Source organism: Buteo buteo, chromosome 17 (assembly GCF_964188355.1).
Source record: "Buteo buteo chromosome 17, bButBut1.hap1.1, whole genome shotgun sequence".
In the NCBI taxonomy this organism is placed as follows: domain Eukaryota; kingdom Metazoa; phylum Chordata; class Aves; order Accipitriformes; family Accipitridae; genus Buteo; species Buteo buteo.
Window position 1 is genome coordinate 24,000,064 of NC_134187.1, and position 19,619 is coordinate 24,019,682.

Sequence of the window (19,619 nt, forward strand, 5' to 3'; positions counted from 1 at the left end):
AGTAGACTACAGGTTTCAAGTGTTATATTGGGACTGTTTTTCATATCCCTTATGTATAAAACCAATGAGCTGTCTCAGTTGTCCTGGGCACAATCATTCTTTCTCTGACATTATGAATACAAATTATTCATTTATTTTTTTTTAATGGAGTAATCTCCTGAATACCTAACGTGGAAAGTGTAGTTATTTTTATAATTCTAAATGCCTTAGGGGAATGAGACACTTTTTTAGGTTTTTTTGGCTGTTTGTTTGGGAGCTTTTGTTTGTTTTTTTTAATTGAGTTAAGAGAGATAGATTTCTCATTTTCCTAGGGAATCACCTTGCTCTCAAGATGGTGTCACATCATGTTCAAACTTAGAAAAGTATATTTGGCATCAGTAACAATGTTTTAATTACACTAGACATATTTTCCTCATCACAGGAGATGACTACAGTGGTCTTTAATGTTTTAAAAATCTATGAGTCTATAAAAATACTATCATATTAATGACTGAAGAGTCTCAATTATTAGTGATGAAAATTCCTTTCCACCAACATGAGAATTTCTCTTACGGTGAGAAATATTGGGAAATAGTACTAGAAGGCTCTGACCTTAAAAATTTTGAAGTCTTGATGCAATCTCAGATCTGGCATTTTATACTGGATAAAAAGGTGAAAGTGGCATAAATGTGGGCTTAAGATAAGCAAGAAAAGGCCAGTTCTGTGTGGAAACTATCCATATGATTGTCCCACAGAGATTCCTTTCAGATCTAGGCATAGAGACTATGATGGCAGTGAGATCTAGCAGTGTGAGAAGACTTTAAGTAAACTCTCTCCTCCTTGAGCAGCAGAGAACAGAAAAGAAACATCAGTGATTCTAAATTCACTTCCTTTCCTCAGTGTTTCAAATTCTGCTTAGCACCATTGCAGAATGAATGGACCATTTTCAACAAGCACCTATTTAGGGCTTTTTCAAAGTACAGAATTTAAATAACTTACACATATTTAAATTAGGTCAAATCTGAATTGAATCACATTGAATCAGATCAGCCCAACAGTGGGCATGTCCAAGAGCTTAGAAGTTATAAGCAGATTCTACAATGTGTAAATATGTAACAATTTTCTCATTAGGAAATTTTCTTCTCAAACCTGCAGGTATTTGTTTTCTTATATACCTAATTGTGTAGGCTTGTTTCCCTTACAAAACTTATTAATACACTATGGATGTCCTTAGTAGCCAATACCTGTCTGAGCTCTTGACTTCAATAAAAGTGTGTAAAGTTTTTTGGGTTCTTTTAAATTTGCATAGTTAGTCTAGGGGAGAATAAACTGTTCCAGCACCAAGAACATTGCAGAGGTTTATGGTATTTGCACACTGTAGCACTAATAAAGAATATTTCTGTAAGTGAAAAGAGGAAGATCATGTATGAAGTTTACCATCTATTACCTTTTCTGTGGTGTTTTTTAATCAACATTTTCCTATGTGACAACCTTTGTTTACACAAAATGGTGTTCATAAAAATAATATTTAATACATGCATCCTTTTTAAGCAGAACTCTACCAGGTTTTAAATGGTGTTTGGTGGCATCTCTATACTGCAGTATACAACTCTAGCATCTAGCTAAGGATTAAAGTTACGAAATAATGACAAAGAGAATGAGACAATGTATGAGAATATTTCAATAAATGGCTAAAATTCAGCTGAGTGGTTATTGGTGAAATTAAAATATACTTGGAAAAGAAACAAAACAAATATCTGACTGCAGTTAAAAATTGCTTGAGAATAGCCTTATTCATGTAATTACAAGGTGACATTCAGATGATGGTTGGTACAAATACCTGAACAGTGAGGGAGAGTCCCACTCCAGTGGCTATCTTCTTGGCACTCCCTAGTAGAATTTCCTATCAGTCTTCGACCCGCTGTGCAAGAATAGTGAATTATGGAGCCATATGTAAATTTGTCTCCTGAAAGAACTGCATTGGCAGGCACCCCAGGATGTCCACAAGAAATGGCTAACAGAGGAAAGAGCACAATATTATAAGATGTTTCCATGGCACAGAAAAAAACTATTAGAACCTTTAAATATGAGGTTGGTTCCACACAACATAAATATCTGTCTGGATTTCAGCTCCTTCATATGGTCAGTTTTGCTGCTGCTATAGATGATTTACTGGTCATTTGTAAGATTAAACATAAAACTACTTCTAAAACTAACCCATCTAGTTTAGCCTTTCCCTGAAAACACACAGAGCTCTCTTTCCTCACTCATTTCCGTTCACTGTCCTTCCATACAAACAATACACATTATTTCTGTTAAGGTTGGGAAAGAACAAACCAAGTAAGGTTAATGTTGCAATGTGCTTATATATTACAGATATGATAATGGTAAGTAGCTTTATCATATCTATAAAATAACTAGAAGCAGTTTGGGCAGTATAGAGAAATAAAAATACTTAATCTCTAGTATTATTATAGCAATGTGTTGCACTAGAGTGAGCAAGAGGAAAATAGATTACTGATAAGTTTTGTAAATTATGAATCATATTATGCTTAAGTAAATGTGTACATTTTGTTTGAGAAAAAATTCAGATAAACAGTTTTGGTACATAATAACTCACAAACAAATAGTTCAGATCTGCTATATGATGAAACATAAGTCATCTTAAGGAATCAAATTCTGAATGCTTTTTGTGTAAAGCTTAGGTCATCCAATAGAAAAAGAAAACCCAAAGAAAATAAATTTTATGTAACTTTAGTAAACAGTCACAGAACTTGTACAACACTTCAGCAGAGCAAGTGAACTTGAGCAGCTTTATGAGTTACTTGAATGAATGATCTATGGGTCAAATACATTTTTTTAGAAAAAAAACCCCTGTTATTCTGATGACTATTACTCCTGACAGACATCAAAATTATTTCTGTTATGCTGAGTCCCATGATAATGTTAAACTTAGTGCACAGTGGATTTGTGCGAAAAGGCATGGTCCTGACCACCAGTGTTTCACTGCTATGTGTTTCTCCTCCTTTCCTTGGGCTGGCTTAAGCATCCATGTAGCAAATGGTAACCCAAATCAGGACACTGATATGGTTGAACAGTACTAGCACAGAAGAAAATCAGTGTTTAGTTTTCAGCCAGATCTGTTACCTTAATGACCTTGCTTCAGTACCATGCAAATGCTAGTCCTGCCACAATTCTGGAAGGAGCTGGGGTGGGTGATCAGAATTTTTGGAAGAAAAACATATGTAGGTCACCTTAATGCAGCTGCATAATGATTTGTAGCAAGTACCAGGAAATTTTCCCAGTTTATGAAGAAGGGAAGAAGCATCCATTTTTAAGCAATGACAATCATAGGTATTGCTTTGCATATAAAAGAGCAGTGTGTTTCTATATTTTTACTCTTGAACTAGAATTGATCATGGTAAACATTGTGTCCACTTGGGGTTCAAAATTTTATCTCACCTGCCTCTCCAAGCACTTTGCCCTACCACCAAAAGCAATCTCAAGCTTGAGAAAAGGAGATTATCACTGATAACCTTTGAAAATTACATCTCTCTCATAGTACTTGAAAAGACTCTGGGTGATTTCATCTGTGAATAGATAAATAGATCCTTCTCATAGAAAGAGCCCTATTCATTTCACTGAGGTTTTCTTAGGGGAAAGAATGTTAAATTTGTCCTGGTGATATTTAGGATTCAGATAGTGTTTCAGTCCATCAGCAGCAAATTAGCAGCAGCTATCTGGTAGGTGTTTGAGGAATGTAGGCACCTCCCAGGCTCATGGCCTCAACCAATATTCCCCAGTGAAAGGTCAGGAATTCCTGTTCTGAGGGGACAGACACCTGTGAATTTCCTCAAGCTCTGCTTAAAAACAGAAAGCCATGCAAATGCTATCAAATTTCCAAAACATTTGATGTGGAAAGATGGGTAGCTATTCTAGGTGATCTAGACTCCCCATCCTCTTCTGCCCCTTGCATAACGAGCGTCCCTTTACACTGAAACCCCAGTCCTGGAAGTAGGAAGGGATCCAACAGAACTGGGCCACAGACTTTCATAACGGTTTTTCAAAGATAGAAAAAGTGAGGTACATGCTTCCATCAGTAAAATATTCTTGCCAAATGAACAATTTTATGCAGCTCTTTTGTATTTAAAATGTTCTATTTTGCTTAATTTTTTTATTCTTGAAATATGAATAAACACCTTTTCAGATTATAGCTCTTATTGACAGATATTGAAAGCATAGATTGTTGTGAAAATCAAACCAAAACTGCTTGGGTCATGTGGATATTATATACATAGTAGTAGGAAGAAAGCAAGCATAAAAAAGAAACAAATTCACTAACCTAGTTACATTTATTGATCTGATTGGTATATAAGTATAAATTCATACCAAAAAAATTTAAGTAAACAATCACAATGCTGTAAAGCAAAAACTTTAAAAACATCTGATGTGTTTGCAAATTAAAGTATACTTTCATTTATTATTTCCTATAATTGCATTGTCATTCAGAAATCTAATGTCAGAAAATTAATAGTGATCAGAGAAGAAAAATATCTCAGTGGAAAATGAAAGTCAGCCAAACTTATTTTCTAGAGATCTGAAGCTCACTGAATTGATTACAGGAAACACCAGAAGATTTCCTCCCTCTCTGAGGTAAAGTGATGGAGAAATTATGAAGCGATGTCATGAAAAGACCCTCTTGAGCAAAATTATCCTACACAACATTTCATAGATTCGTTCTCACATACACTTCTCAATACATCTGAAAAAAAATTCTGAGATAGGCATTAATGGTCTTAGACTATCAATCTAAATGATAACATATAAATAATAATTTTAGATTTCCCTAGTTGTTTTCAGATATCTTAACAATACAACAAAAGAGGAAATTAATCTTAACTTTCTGGCATTTCGAATAATAGCTCCACAGTTCCCTCTAAACCCATTTTTAATAATGACAAGTTGCATGACATCTTGTCTTAGTGTTACTGAGCTGCACAGTTTGCAATACTTTGATCCTAAAGTCCTGGTTTTTTCCTCAATAGATGGCTACACTTTTTTTTGTCTATCATGACTAAAAGTCATGCACAACTCTTTAATGTTAATCCAACTGAATGAATACTTACACAAACACTTTGGTAGTGACCTATCCCATAAGCCAGTAGCTTTACAGGTCAAAGCAGATGAGCCCAACAGATAAAAGCCCTTCTTGCAATGGTATGCCACACTTGTTCCGTACTTGAAACTTTCAGGATAATTCTGCTGTCCGTGCCGAATTGCATTTTCCACAAAGCCAGGATCAGAACAGTTCACCACTGTAAGACAAACAGTGTTCATCACTGATGCATAATAGCAATGTCATAAATAAAGTGTAACAGCGATTTTCTTGTTATTTCACTAGCAGCTCATGACTGTGGTCCATTTGACATCTTTTGTGGTTTTTATTTGACCTAAATATCAGCTATGTTGACTCCTAAGTAAGGCTCTAGATCTTTTAGCTTTGAAAGTAATACTATGATTTTACTCCAGTTCTTGTAATAGTCTTGGACATACAAGTCGTTCGAAGATAAAAGAGAAATTGGAGGAATTTTTTATCATTCTCTTGGTAGGCTTAGTTTGTTCTTCTATGTAAATTTTTATGTGAAAGAAACCACATTAAAATCAAACCAGTACATAGTTTAAATAACACTTTAACATTTTCTTTTTTGATTTCCTATAATGAGAAAAATTGCTTCCAACATTAACAAGAACATTTTCTGCTATTAATCTGTAGAACAGAAAAAGGAAGATGGTGAAAAATCAAATATTTAATAGTGGAGTGGGAGTGAGGGTAAGCACCAAAAAGCATGAAGTTATTTTCCAGATAGCAGTTCAAAACATAAAAAATTATGAGTTTTGTCATGACTGTTTAGTTTTTATAGAAGATATATCCACCCTCCCCAATCCTTTGGTTTATACTCTGCAGTGAACATGATGGTTTGTCGGTAGAAGATTATGATGAGACACTGAGGTCTCCATTGCAAACTCCTAATTTTGCTGTCTATTCATGTGAAAGCTATCTGAAAAATTATAAATGCCTCTTCCACGCCTCCGCTGTCTTCACTCTAAACATAATGGTGTAAATAAAAAAAGACTTAGAATATTATTAGTATTATAAAGTACAGCTCATCAAACAATGACAGGAATCTACCGTTCAAGTATGTCATCTAGTTCAAATTAATTTTCATGAAAGATAATCTGGTGGAGAAGAATGTCAGGTAGCATTATCATTTTAGAGGTAAGACATATGGAGTCACTAATAAACTGGTTTTTCTCCTGAATCATATTTTTTTTCAAAAGGTTAAGTTCTATCATACATATAATTTAAATTTACTGATTAGCTAATACTCTAGAATAAGTCAGCTTTTGCAAATGTTCATTCATTGAAAGAATATTTCATTTAATCAGCTAAAAAGTATCAAGATTTTAAAGAAATTTTAACCTCCTAAAATTTAATTTTGGGAGAAACCTAGTTTAAATTGTTTTTATTTCTCTTTGTCTTTTAAAGGCACAATCTTAAAAGTATTAAATGTTCATGATTTCAGTCTTGCAATGGATTCTAGACAAGCATATACCTAGGTCTAAAGAACGTCCCATAGGAATCCAAATTTTTCCTTCATAAAAATTATTTTAGAAGTAATATTTGGGGGTGGAGGGAGAGAGAGAACACTTTTGGCACGAAGCAAACCTATTTGCCACCTACTGATTGTTATTAAAATCACTGAAGAAAAAATTACACAGAAAAGTAAAATACATTTAAAAACCATTAGGTATTACAACGATGTACATAAAGCATTAGTAAGGCATTATCTAGACTGATGAAGAGACATCGTTAGTGGAGAAGACCTACTTTTTTTTCCTGAGGAGTAATAAAGCTACAGCGTCCTAATTGAAACTATTCCCATTCTGGTTTATGGTGACTCCTATGAAATAATTCACCAGAGAAGTTACATTTAGCTTACATTATAAGAGTTTAGCTTATATTTCATACTACCAACATTTATTTAAACTTACTGTTATAACCTTATAAATATTATACATAGATCAGATACGTGCAGGTTAAATAAATATGTGTTTACGCTGGGATTTCATTGATAGAAGCAAATACCTTTTTACCTCCTGACTTTTTTTCTATCCCATAAAAGAGGGAAAAATGTAAAGCCCTAAAACCTTACTGCTCTTTGGAAGCTGTGAAAGATTTGGATGTGGAAGTCTGTGTCTCTGTACTTCCTTTGAGGAACTCTGAAAATTCCTGCTTTTGGGGATCTCTATTTAAGGGTGCTATCAAGAGAAAAATGCTTTATTCTTTTCACATTACGCATTCTTTGTTATGGCTTTTTCCCATTATTACAAATCACTGTTCTTTCACCGGCAGTATAGCTATCACTGTACAACAGAAACACAAGTGAAAGTCTATAAAACACACAGCCCACTGACATAAAGCCCTACTGAAATACTAAGCTAGATCTGAATAAGCTCATACGTCTGTATTCACGGTGCAATTCGTACAGAAGGTAGCGCAGCTCCCAGAAGCAATGCACATTGAATCTCAATTAACCCTGGCCCTCAGGCAATTCAATGGGGTGTAGTGCTGGGTAGACGCTGCTGCAAACCTTCTGCTTTTGGAACTAACCTGCATCCTCTGCATAGTTATAAGTTGCCTTGTACAAACATATCCTTAATCTCTCTACAGATGTATATACTTTCCTTAACATTTGAAGCTACATCTGTATCAGTATGAAGTAAAGAGTACCAGAGCTCGTTCTCTGGCCGGAGGCTGGTAGACAGTGGCCATGTCTCTGCTCTTGTGCTCTGCTGCCCTCCAGACCCGGCTGAATTTCTCTGAACTGCTCATCAGGAATGGTCCTGCTGCCCGTGCTAACCCCTGAACCATGGTCTGAACAATTCCTGTGGATGGGCTACTTGGTTCAAATGAAAAACTTGTTGGAGAACCTTCTTAATTAGTAGAGGCAATTAAGTTCCCATGCCCAGGCACTGCTCAGTTTAAAAATACAGGTACATTTAATTCAAATGCAGAAATGAGTATTTAAAATTTTTCTCTTTAGCTAAAATTGCCATTATATGGTAATGCAGTTTCGAACCCCAGCTTCACAATAACACAGTATCAGTATCATGACCCATCATATCATAAATCGATGTCCATGGTTGTATGGAATATTTGTACTGGTGCAGAACTGAACTCAGGTCTTCTGAGACCTATGTCCATGCTCTAATCAGTACACCATTTTGCAATGAAACTGCATACCGAAAAGTAACTACTCAAAATAACACTTTTCCATTCTACTGATATCTACCTATTTTAGCAACCATCTTGATTACCAGCAAGAGTAGCTCTTTCTTTAAATAATCTCTATACATGTAAAAAAGTATGGAATTATGTTTTATGACTGTAAAAAATCCTCTGGAATAAAAAAAACCCCTAAACTGTAATAGTTCAAAGGTAAATTACAATTTATCAATCATATTTAAAACTTTTCTGTATTATAAATTTTATCCTGGTGCAACTAGGACTCCTTGCTGTACTCACATATATCCACAGTACAGGCACATGTTTAGTAGCCTGCATTTAATATTATCCATGTTTGGTTTACCTCAGTACTATAGCATTAGAAATTGGCCATGTGCAGCTTAAACAGTACACATACCTCTACAGTGAGATTTCATTAACAAACCCACAAAACTAGGAGAAATTTGCATGCGGACATGTATTATTGGACTTTTTTTCCAAGCTATAGGACAAGATTCATATTGTTTGTCTACCTAACTTAGTTTCTTGTGAACTCAAAACTTTTGCAAGAATCTTCCTCCATGCAATTTATATTTTTAGTTTATTTTCTGGTGGGATTTTTGAGTTTTTTGTGGTTTGTTTTTTTTTTTTTTTTTTTTTGTGGGAATGAAGTTTCTTGCCCTTTTACTTCTTTTCTAGGGCTCTAGATGGTAAATACAAACAGGTTATACTTATAGTACCATGGCTAAAATAACATGAATGGTCAGAATCAGTGAAAATAAAAGTTACAATAGTGTTTATGAAGCCATTAAGATTTAAAAAAGTTCCACATTTATTTTCAACTACATTTCATTCATTTTCAATCAGTTTGCTCCTACATGAAACTAGCAGAGAAAAAGATAGAGGTGTGTAAATATGAAGACTGAAAATGATATATTTGAAGAAAAATGATATAATTCTTGGGATGACTGGCAGTACTTTCCAAAATGTTTCATCCTTAACGTTTTGCATTGAAAGCCACAGGAAAGCATAGGTGGCATTGGTGGTTTGCCCTTGGTTTAACTCTTTTTATCATAAATGTTTGAAAATAGAATTGTTTGGATTAGAATATTTCCAACTTTTTCTTTTCCCAAAAATGACTTTTTTTTCTGGTTTCATTTTGTTCAGGTAAGAAAATAAAACACCATTAAAACCATTAACTTTGGTGAAGCAAATTTTTTTGCTATTTAAATTTTGAATAATTGACAAAGCTACTTACAGGGCTTAGCTACCTTAAAAGAAAAAAAAAAAAAGTTTTATTCATGTTTCTTAAAACTAGTGAAAATAAAATAATGACAATGGCTGAAATTAAAGCTTTGAAGCAGAGGTCTGAATTTATGTTATTAGGAAGTTCGGTTCTATACTGTTAAGCTAGATCAGATGATAATGAATACAAGACAGAGCTTTGACTCACCCTCACAAGATAGGAAGTTACTCTGTTGTGCTTCTAATGTTTAAAAGCACTAAGCATAACAAGAATGCATATGTTATACTGTACAATTTCTTAACTTTCAATGATCATAAGCCATTAAATATTATCAGTTCTTTCAATTTTTAAAAATATTTTATGTGTGCAGTGAGCAGTGTATAGGTATTGTTTTGGTGATCTACATTACTGTTTCAAGTCTGTCTGACTTTGAATTTACTGACATGGATACACATGCAACCTAATTCCCATTGAATGAGGGTTATCAGTTTCCAATATCTGGATTTGCAAGAGTGATATTATGCTTCTTTTGCCTTTCACTGCTCCCAGGATACAAAGGAGCTTAACTGCACACCTTACTTTCAGCTACTTTCAAGAGGGCACGGTAGCATTATTATGCTTGTTCAATACCTTTGGATCAAAAGATTGTCTATAGATCTGAACTTATCCCTAGTTTCATGCTTCTTACAGCTTTCCATTGATAACAAAATATAAACCTGGTTTATAAATTAACTCTAATACACAGAACCTTTCCGTATTTTTTTTTTTTTTTTTTATATTAAACAGTAACAGGACAAACTGAATAGTTTTCTGGAAAAGTTTCCCAGCAGTTTCTGGAATCAAATATGTTCACTGTAATTGAAGGCAATAAGGACTACGTTAGAGGCTCATATGCCCTCTTACACCTTTTTCTGACCATAAAAAAATCTTAACTTCTGCTCTTCAAACCAACAAACCATGAACAGGAGCAATAAAGAATACCCACCTCCAGATCATAGGTCAGTCTTTAAAAGTCACTCTGACAATCTTCAGACTGATTAAGGGCTTAGACTTTATCACATCCTAAGTGAGAGCTTGTCTACCACTGCCATTTCATAAAGTCATTGCCATGTTTTCTTGAGAGTCTATGTGAAGACAGAATGAATGCTCTGCAACCGCTTTACCATGAAGAACACTGCTTGCTATGTTCACACAGTGCCTCCAAGTTAGGGTTGCACTGGGGAGAAAACTAATGCCCTACCCGAATTTCTGAATGAGGGACAGAAATGCAGCAGATGCCATAGTACCCTCTTTTGCTGGAATGGGGAGGATGATAGACATCTGCAGGCACAAAGCTTTAAAAAAAAAAAAAAAAAAAGCCTTCCAGAGCAAAAATACAGACAACCTGCCATGGCTTCATGGACTATTCACCATGTGGAAATCTCATTTGGGAGTTGTGAGAACTCCAGAATATTGGAAAGTACTATTTCTTTAACCACAATATTGGATGCTTATTTTATTTCTAGAGCAGTGACAAACAGTTTTACCTAAACAGTGAAATACTGCACAGATAAAAATACTGTAAAAGTAAAAAGCAGCAAAATAAACAATGAAATGGCATATTAGAATTTGTTTAAAAGAAAGAGCAAGAATGTTTTTTTTTCCCACTGCAATTTAGTGAAAATCATTGTTATTGCACCCAAATATACATCGGCTTAGTTGAAACAGAACATTGAAACTATGTGGCCAAATTATTCCGATTTTAATATCAGAATAATCTACTCAAGTAGAAGAAAAATCTGAAGTATATTGCAAAATTCTCACAATTATTGAAGGTTTTGCACATTCATGAATACAATTATTTTCAAAAATTCTTCCCATCCTATGGATTACTCAAGTCTTTCCCTAGGTTTAATTTTTAACAAGCATTCACAACAGCTGTCCCTTTTTTAGTACAGTTGAGATTATTAAAATAAAACAAAATAAAATATAACTGCCTAAAATAAAAACTTTGGTTTAATGGGTAAGCCTGACAAGTTAGCTTCTGAAAAGCCAGTATTAGAAATTAAGAAAAAAAAAAAATTGTTTCATGAAGATATGCTGCCCTAAAGCAACCCAAAAGCAATTCTAACTGAATTATCTTTGAAACACAATAGTGAGAATAGAAAAACTTACTTTTCCATGCATACCAGAAATATGGAATGTTCAAGGAATATATTACAGTCCCAAGGCATCAATTTTTCTGTGTGATACAGTGTTCTCATTCTTGTACCAGTAGTATCTGTTTAGCCAGCTCAGTGATGAATACAATACAGAATAGTCACTGAATGCATAATTTAAGCATGTGCTCTGTGCAAGAAAATTCCTGCATCATACATGAAGTCTTATCAAATAATTATGCATGACAATACCATCCCTCAAGCTAAAAAGTATGCCTGAAGTGCCATTTAACATCAGCTATAGATTTTTAAATATATATATACACAAGCGTGCTGTCGCTACAAAGGGCTGCAGTAAGGAGTACTTTAGAAAAGAATTTCAGTTGGCCAGCATACAGAACTAAGGCAGTAGTGTCCCTGATTGCCTTTCACCCTGGGGACTCAGTTGCAAATCATGGTGAGAGTAGACGGAGATTGCTTTCTCTCAATGACAGCTGTCAAGGGTTACGTGGGAAATGAATTCTGGCACTCTCAATTTAGTCTGTTCAGAAAAGCAGGAGAATGCTTCAAGTCTGCCCTGATGACTTTGGAACCTCACACTGAGTAGATTCAAACCCTTGAGGACAAAGAAGTGAAAAGACCATGTCAGAGTCCTTTAGGCAGTTTTCTGTTAAAAAGTTGAATGATCATCAAAAAGTACATCATTCACAGTATTTCATTTCTTGTTCTTGCTCGCTCTTTCTATTTTTTTCCCCTTGACAGAAACAATGTTAAGCCTCTTTTTAAAACTTTTGTATCTGATCAACAGTGTTTTAAAACTTTTTTATTTGAAAAGTATTGCATTAATGTTGGTATCTAGAACATGTATAGGGACTGGCACTCAGAGTGAATAAGGGTAGAGAATTCACTCTGACTTTATGACAAATTCTACAAACCGCTGTCTATAAAAAAAGAAGGCACTGCTTGTCAAAGTATGATTATAAAATTGCTAGTCCATGGAATTTTAGTAAAGTTCAGTGCAAAGTCAACAATACACAACAATGATAACTTCTTAGTGAATTAAAGGAAAAAAAAAAAAAGAGAAAACACTGCTCAACTTACAACTTCGCTTTGCAAAAGTCTCAAATACATAGGAGTCTCATTTTTTAATTGCTATTTTTTCAGTGGGGGCCAGTTGGAGAGTGATTTCATCATAGAAATTCTGGTCATGCAAACCATAAAATTAAAATATTTATATAGGAAGCAGAGTGGTTTGTGGGTTTGAATACATTATTAATATCTATCCAAAATCTAAGGTCCTGACCGCATGCCTCTGGTAAACCAAGACCAAGGAAATTTTCACTGTAATTAATGCAGTATAAATGCTGTTGGTAATAGTGCAAAGTAACACTAATAATTTGCTAAATAATATCTTGCTATAAACAAGACCTTAACTAAGGTTAATAGATTCAATGAAGTATATAGTTCACATTTGTTTGCTTTCAAGATGAAAAGCTAAGACACACATCACTTTTAACTGCATTCCAAAGTATTTGCCATTGATATAAGCATGCCAAATATTCTTTCATCGTTACAAAAAATACAGTCTTTCGTATGTTTTCTATTTGAAAATTTCTCCTGGAGGGCTCTGATAACTAACTAGTGTGATGGTTTTGGCTGGGATAGAGTTAATTTTCTTCATAGTAGCTAGTATGGGGCTGTGTTTTGGATTTGTGCTGAAAACAGTGTTGATAGCTAACTCTATCCTAAAATAAAAATGGAGCAAGAAGTATGTTAAAAAGAAATTCCATGAACTTGCAGTTATTTTTTTAAGCTTTGAACTGAGTTGGTGCAACTTTATAAAACAACACTTTTTTTCTGGAACACCAGATTAACTAGTTTAAAAAGCATATATTTGTCTCTTGGGTATGTATGAAATGTCTTCTTCCTATTCCATCCCCAGCATGAACCCAGGTGTTACAGGAACAGATAGATCAGAAAGTACTTACCTGTCATTGTTCTCTGTATGTGTTGTCTATATGTAAATTAATTTCTGGGCATCTGTGTACAAGTAGTATCAACACAATAACTTTTGGTATAATAGTACAAACTCTAGGGTCATGTCTTGAAGTCTTTCTCTTCAGATTTTTCTTAATCAGAGCATTGTTTTTCACATGGGAGAGAAACTCTATTCAGTTGTCCCCAAAGATGTTTTTATTACCTTTTGATATGTCTTTGCCCACTCCAGAGAGGTGCAGGAATAATTTTAAGAAGTCCTGCATCATCTCTGCCAGTTTCAGGTAAATATCTCAGACACTGCATGGCATCTCGCATGGCACCTTGCCTCTTTATTTAGGAAACTTAGTTAAGCTCTAATTATCCTTCTGAAGGACATCAACATGCTATCAACATGAACATATGAGGTATATTCAAAGTATGCAAAAGTCTCAACAGAGGCCTCTAACTTTGGAAAAACAAAACTGAACAAAACACAAAATTTTCTCAGCTTATATGAATCCACCATAAATGGAAAACTGCTTAAATACAGAGTTGCTTTATCTTTGGATGAGAAGAATTTGTCATCAGTCTCAATCTCTCCCACCCTTCTATCAGTTGTCATCAGAAAGATTATTTTTCTTGTCAGTGAACAGTGGAACATATTACCACTGGTTCAAATGATATACCCACTAAAGAAAACACGACAAAATTGGCAGTTCCTTATAGATACCAGACTCTTGATAAGACAAAAAGTCTAACTGAGCTTTTCAAGAATCTATCAGTAATGAGATAAATAAAAAAAACCTTTCAAATTAGAAATTCAGTACAAAACCAGGATAAACAGAGACCTGAATTCTTTATTATTAACAAATACCCTGGACTTACTGATACAGACTGGAGAATGTGAGTTAGCTCAAACCTCTGCAACTTTGCCAAACAGATCTTCCCAGTAAATATTTCTTGTTTTAAGAAACATGTTTTTAATAGTGGAAAAGCTCTTAAATCCTATTTATGAGAAGATGCAATGAATTCTGAAGGGAACAGTAGCAAAGGATATACACTTTTCCTGATGTAGATTATGAATCTGACACTGCTTTATGAACTGGCAGCAAGTGATAGGACAGTTTATCAAACGCCAAAGCAAAGAACTCAGAGCAAGAAAATCTCTTTCTTGCAAATGCTTGCATTGTAGATGATGTGGTTAGGTGTGGGAGTGCAGAGCCCTGAGGAGACCATCTGATTCAGTTCTCATTTTGGTGCTTAAGAGTTATTATGAAAAGTAGAAAGTGCAGAGATTGGCTTTCTGTGCTTCCAATGACAAAAGGGAAAGCAGTTCCAAACTGCTAAAGGAAAAAAAACCACACTGAACGTATTTGGTTTAGGATTTGACATTTTCGTAGCTAGTTCTGGGGTAGCACATTCGGGGTGCATCAAGTCCTACTCAGGCAGGGTTGCCAAAGAGAACATAGATTTCGCTATGGGAATTTTTCCAATGCCATTTGATTCCAGTTTAAAGGCAAGTAAACTGACTACTTGACATGTTATCAAATAAATAATGGCAAAGGTAGAGTCCATGTGGAGATGAAAATGTCTTGTCTCACAAATTATGATTTTAAAATCACACTTCAGTGATCTCAACTTTCCAGAAGAGACTATTACAAATCTTAAAAAAAAAAATAAAAAAAAAAATAGAGAGGATTAAATATAAATTTTAAAACAGATATCATTTTTTTGATAATTCAAAAAAGTTGGGGTTTTATCTCACAAAGTATCCCAACATCACAACAAGCCATATTTTTTACTTGTGAAAGAAATAGTGGGAACATGAGATTTTCCATGACATAGGTGCTTTAATGATTATGTTACCTCAGAAGAGAGATCCAAAATCCAATATTAAAAAATGTGTTCATTTTAAGGGATTAAATGTTTTACTTGATGTGCCAAAACAGTTTGCCAGAACAGATGAAATCTTTATTGAATTATCAGAATAACAGCATTCTGGAGTAGGGAGGAAATACCATTGTAAAGAAGTTCAGTGCTTTCAGTGCATTTAGGATATATAAACATATTTAAATACTTTGTTTCATGGAAGTTTTTATCATATGGCTTTAGAGTAGCACGTATGATCTTTTGTGTGCACTACTTTTTTGTCAGGCAAAAAAACTCATGTAATTTCTTCAGTAAATTTCCTGCCTGTGACTTACTAGTTAACCTACTACTGACACAATAGACAGAAGCAATGTATCACTGCAAAAGAGTGCCTGAGAACTGCCCAGCTTTATTTTCTGAAAATATCTAGGTTTCCCACACATACATAATAGCTCCATTGGAAAATAATAAAATAAAATAAAATAAAATAAAATAAAATAAAATAAAATAAAATAAAATAAAATAAAATAAAATAATCTGCAGTAGCCTAAAGCAGTAATCTATATTTTGTAGTAACTGCATGTAGAGTCAGTAAAGTGGAGCCAAGTTCATTATTGACTCAAGTGAACTCAACCGAGGTTTGAAAGAAAGGTCATACGTAAAATCTCTGTTGAATTAAATGATGCAGGTTTGCCAGAAACATCAATCCCTTCCCAGAAGTATATTTAAGGAGCTGGAAGATTTACTTTCTTTGTACACAAATTCATAGTTCATCACTAACAATGAACTGTAATACAAATGTTTTTCACCCATTAGAGAAAAGGCAATTTTAGAAGGAAAGGCGTATGCCAGAAGAAGTGCTATTAGTTACTTTAGGTAAGTTCTAATCAATTCATTAAAAGCAAATGTGATATAAGACATTTAGTCGGTAGAATTTTGATTTTTTTTTAAATCGTGGATGTAAAATTATCATTTCAGCACAATTTCATTATTGAAAAGCACTTTTTTATTACTTAAATCTAGCTAATAAGGACTTTTTGCTCTTCTTTAATGTAAATAATATAATTCAAGATTTATTTCATTTAAACCTTTTTGGCAAAAAGAATCTCTAGTAATTTTGAATCATGCAGATTCATCCTTTAATCCAAACTATATCAAATTATAAATGGAAGAGCATAATCATCATGAAAATGTTACAGCAATTTTCACAGCATATGGTCCAAAAATATAGTATTTACTGAAGTAAAAATCTTAAATGGTATATAAAATTCTGCTCTCACTGAAATGATGTAAATGTCATTATGCTATGATGTTATAGGGACGCACCTTACAGTAGAGAAGACTCCTTTGCCCAGATATAAGGGTAGAGTTAAACTAGGTAGACACATGCAGAGATGTGTTCTGTGGGAATGTGCCTGGCTGATATGGAGGTTTGAACCAGACTGCTCTGCACTTCTCTTTTCATTCTTTTGAAGGAATATCAAAAGTTTTTGTTTCGCAGTGAATTCCTAAATTTATTGTGAACAGCAGCATATAGGCATGTTCTTTCCTAGAAAATTCCAATTACTCATTCCTTTTAAGACAGAATATTTACACAGGAATATATGAAAAGTTCTATTTTCCTTTTGCTCCAGCTAGGGTTCTTAACAGTATTGTTAAGCATAAGCTTTGATGCTTGCATGCTAGAAACAGTAGGGTTTCAGGAGTTTAGGCTTTAGATAATCTCTTACAGTGTTTAGTCGATATGTGGAATATTTTTTTACTCATTGAAATTCCTTTCCTTTTGTTCTGTATTCATCTAATTTGGGGAAAACAGTTGTATCCTCTTTACTTATATGTATCTTTAAAGTTTTTTTGAGTGCTGGAGAGTCATGCAGTGATGGTTAAGAAGTTAACTTGGTTACCCATCTAGTTACCCTAGATGATCTAGGTTAGTCTCATAATTTGGTTCCATTTTACCTTAGTCTGTGAGATTGTGTTTTAATCTGAAAAGCTTGAAGTCTGCTTATTTTTGTTAACTCTGTGTTATGCAGTAGCCTAAAACAGTGGAATCAGCAGAAAAATAGGTCTGGAGATACTACATACCACCTCAGCAAGATTCTCTAAATGCATTTGTCAAAGTCTAATCATAAATTATACAGAATCACAGAATCACAGTTGAACTTGGAAGGGACAGCTAAAGCAGTTTGTCCAGTCAGGTTTTGAATACCTATAAGAATGGAGGCTCCACAACCTCTCTGGGATATCTATTTAGGTATTTTACTACCCTCACAGTTAAAAAGCTTTTTCTTATGTTTCAGTTTGTGCCCTTTGCCTCTTGTCCTTTCAGTGGGGACCACTGAGAAGTCTGGCCATCTTTTTTTACACCCTCCCTTAGGTAAGCATTGGTAAGATTCCCCTGAGCCTTCTCTTTTCTAGGATGAACAACCCCAGATCCCAGTCTTGCCTCAAATCACAGTTGAGTCCATAAAAGAAGGTTGTGTTTCTGTGAAAACATGTTTAGGAAAGGCAGAAAACACCACAGAGACAGGAGGGGGGCACAAAAGAATTAGTGAGAAACAACAGAGGGAACTCCAAGGTTAGAGGAGAAGGTGGTGCATGGGGGAGCAGGTATTCTCTGCAGGCAATGGAGGACCCACACCAGAGCAGAGAGATGTTCCTGAAGGAACGGTAGCCTGTGGAGAACCCACGTCAGAGAAGAAGAAAAAAGTGAGAAGGAAGGAATGGCAGAGAGAAATCGCTACATAGTGACTGCAAGGTTAACACACCACACTAACCTAAAATGAGAAACAATACCAGTTATCAAGACAATTAATACATTATTAAATTTCATCTAATTGAAATAAAATCTCCCAAATTTCTAGATCAGAAATGCATGTAGTAGGTCAATGGTATAGAACTACTCTAACACTGATATGCTTAAACTGAAGTGGATATCGCCTATTCCCTTTGCACTACAACTAAGTATCTTCTGGTGCACAAATACATTTACAACAGTTACTATTACTTTAGAGAGTATATTCCTCTACAGAACCCAAAAGTAGGGTTTCTTAGAGAAACTGCAAACTTTATGACCTATCTCTTTTTTCAAACAGTTTAAATGTCAACATGGATTTCAAGGTTGATCACTTTGAATCTAGAGAAACTGCAAACTTTATAACGTATCTCTTTTTCAAACACTTTAAATGTCAACCTGGAGTTCAAGGTTGATCACGTCCCAACACTTCTGTATTATTCTGACCAAGTCTTTGTTTCTCCCAGTAATTGTGACTTTCTTACATTCAACCAAGGCTCTGAGACAGCTTTGGCACTCTACTTCTTGTACCTCTTCATTTTTGTAATTTCTCAGACAAGAGTAGAAGTGGTGATATTTGAGTAATACTTACAGTTTTAATTGTATTTTAAATAATTTTTTTGTTTTTGAAATGAGCTCCTTCTCTTTTAACTTGAGGTTACATTCTCCCACATCATACACCAACAAACATTCCAGTGTAGAAAAACAATTACTTATCCATTCCCTATACTGACCACTATAGCAAGCTGTGATTATATAAATACTTGTCACACTGATTTCAGTAATATTTAAATCTTCATTGAGTACAGTTCCTAAACAACTCTATGTTTTGTAACACAGACCTACAGTGAGGCAACAGATGAGCAGTAGGTGACAAGATTAGGTGAACCCTCACAGTTCATGATGGAAGAGATACAAGACAGTCACTGAGAAATAACTATTGCTGTAGAGAAAGACATACTAAGTGAAGAGAAGAATGAAGTGAAGAAGCACTGAGTGAAAGGCAAAAGTCTGTGTTTCCACCACCTGCATGAGAATAGACAAAACTGTAGATACTCAACTGAGAGAACTCTGGGCTACTCCATTGCAACAGGAGTTTGCCATTCATAAGTGAATGGATCTTGGCAGAGTTGCATCTATAATACTCACTACTTTCAGAAAACCAACCTCCTTAAACAAGATTTCAGACCATAAGTTGGCCTGGATCAAACTCAAATTCATGTGATGAATTAAAAAAGGAAAATGAAAGTAGACAGGAGACACGACTGAAATAATGTTGGAGTAACTGTAAGGTTCCTAATTCTTATGTTCTTATTTTTTCAATCTCAT

General features: G+C 34.5%; 1 protein-coding gene across 1 annotated transcript in view; it reads right to left on the reverse strand.

Annotated features, from left to right (window-relative positions):
• The window catches only part of CSMD1 (CUB and Sushi multiple domains 1), a 1,222,061-nt gene that overhangs the window by 36,330 nt on the left and 1,166,112 nt on the right, over window positions 1-19,619 (reverse strand). Inside the window, exons 55-56 of the mRNA XM_075049874.1 lie at window positions 5,106-5,294; window positions 1,820-1,993 (exon numbers count right to left, since the gene is read on the reverse strand). Of these exons, the coding sequence (XP_074905975.1) occupies window positions 1,820-1,993; window positions 5,106-5,294 (363 nt within the window). The remainder of the gene's footprint in view (window positions 1-1,819; window positions 1,994-5,105; window positions 5,295-19,619) is intronic.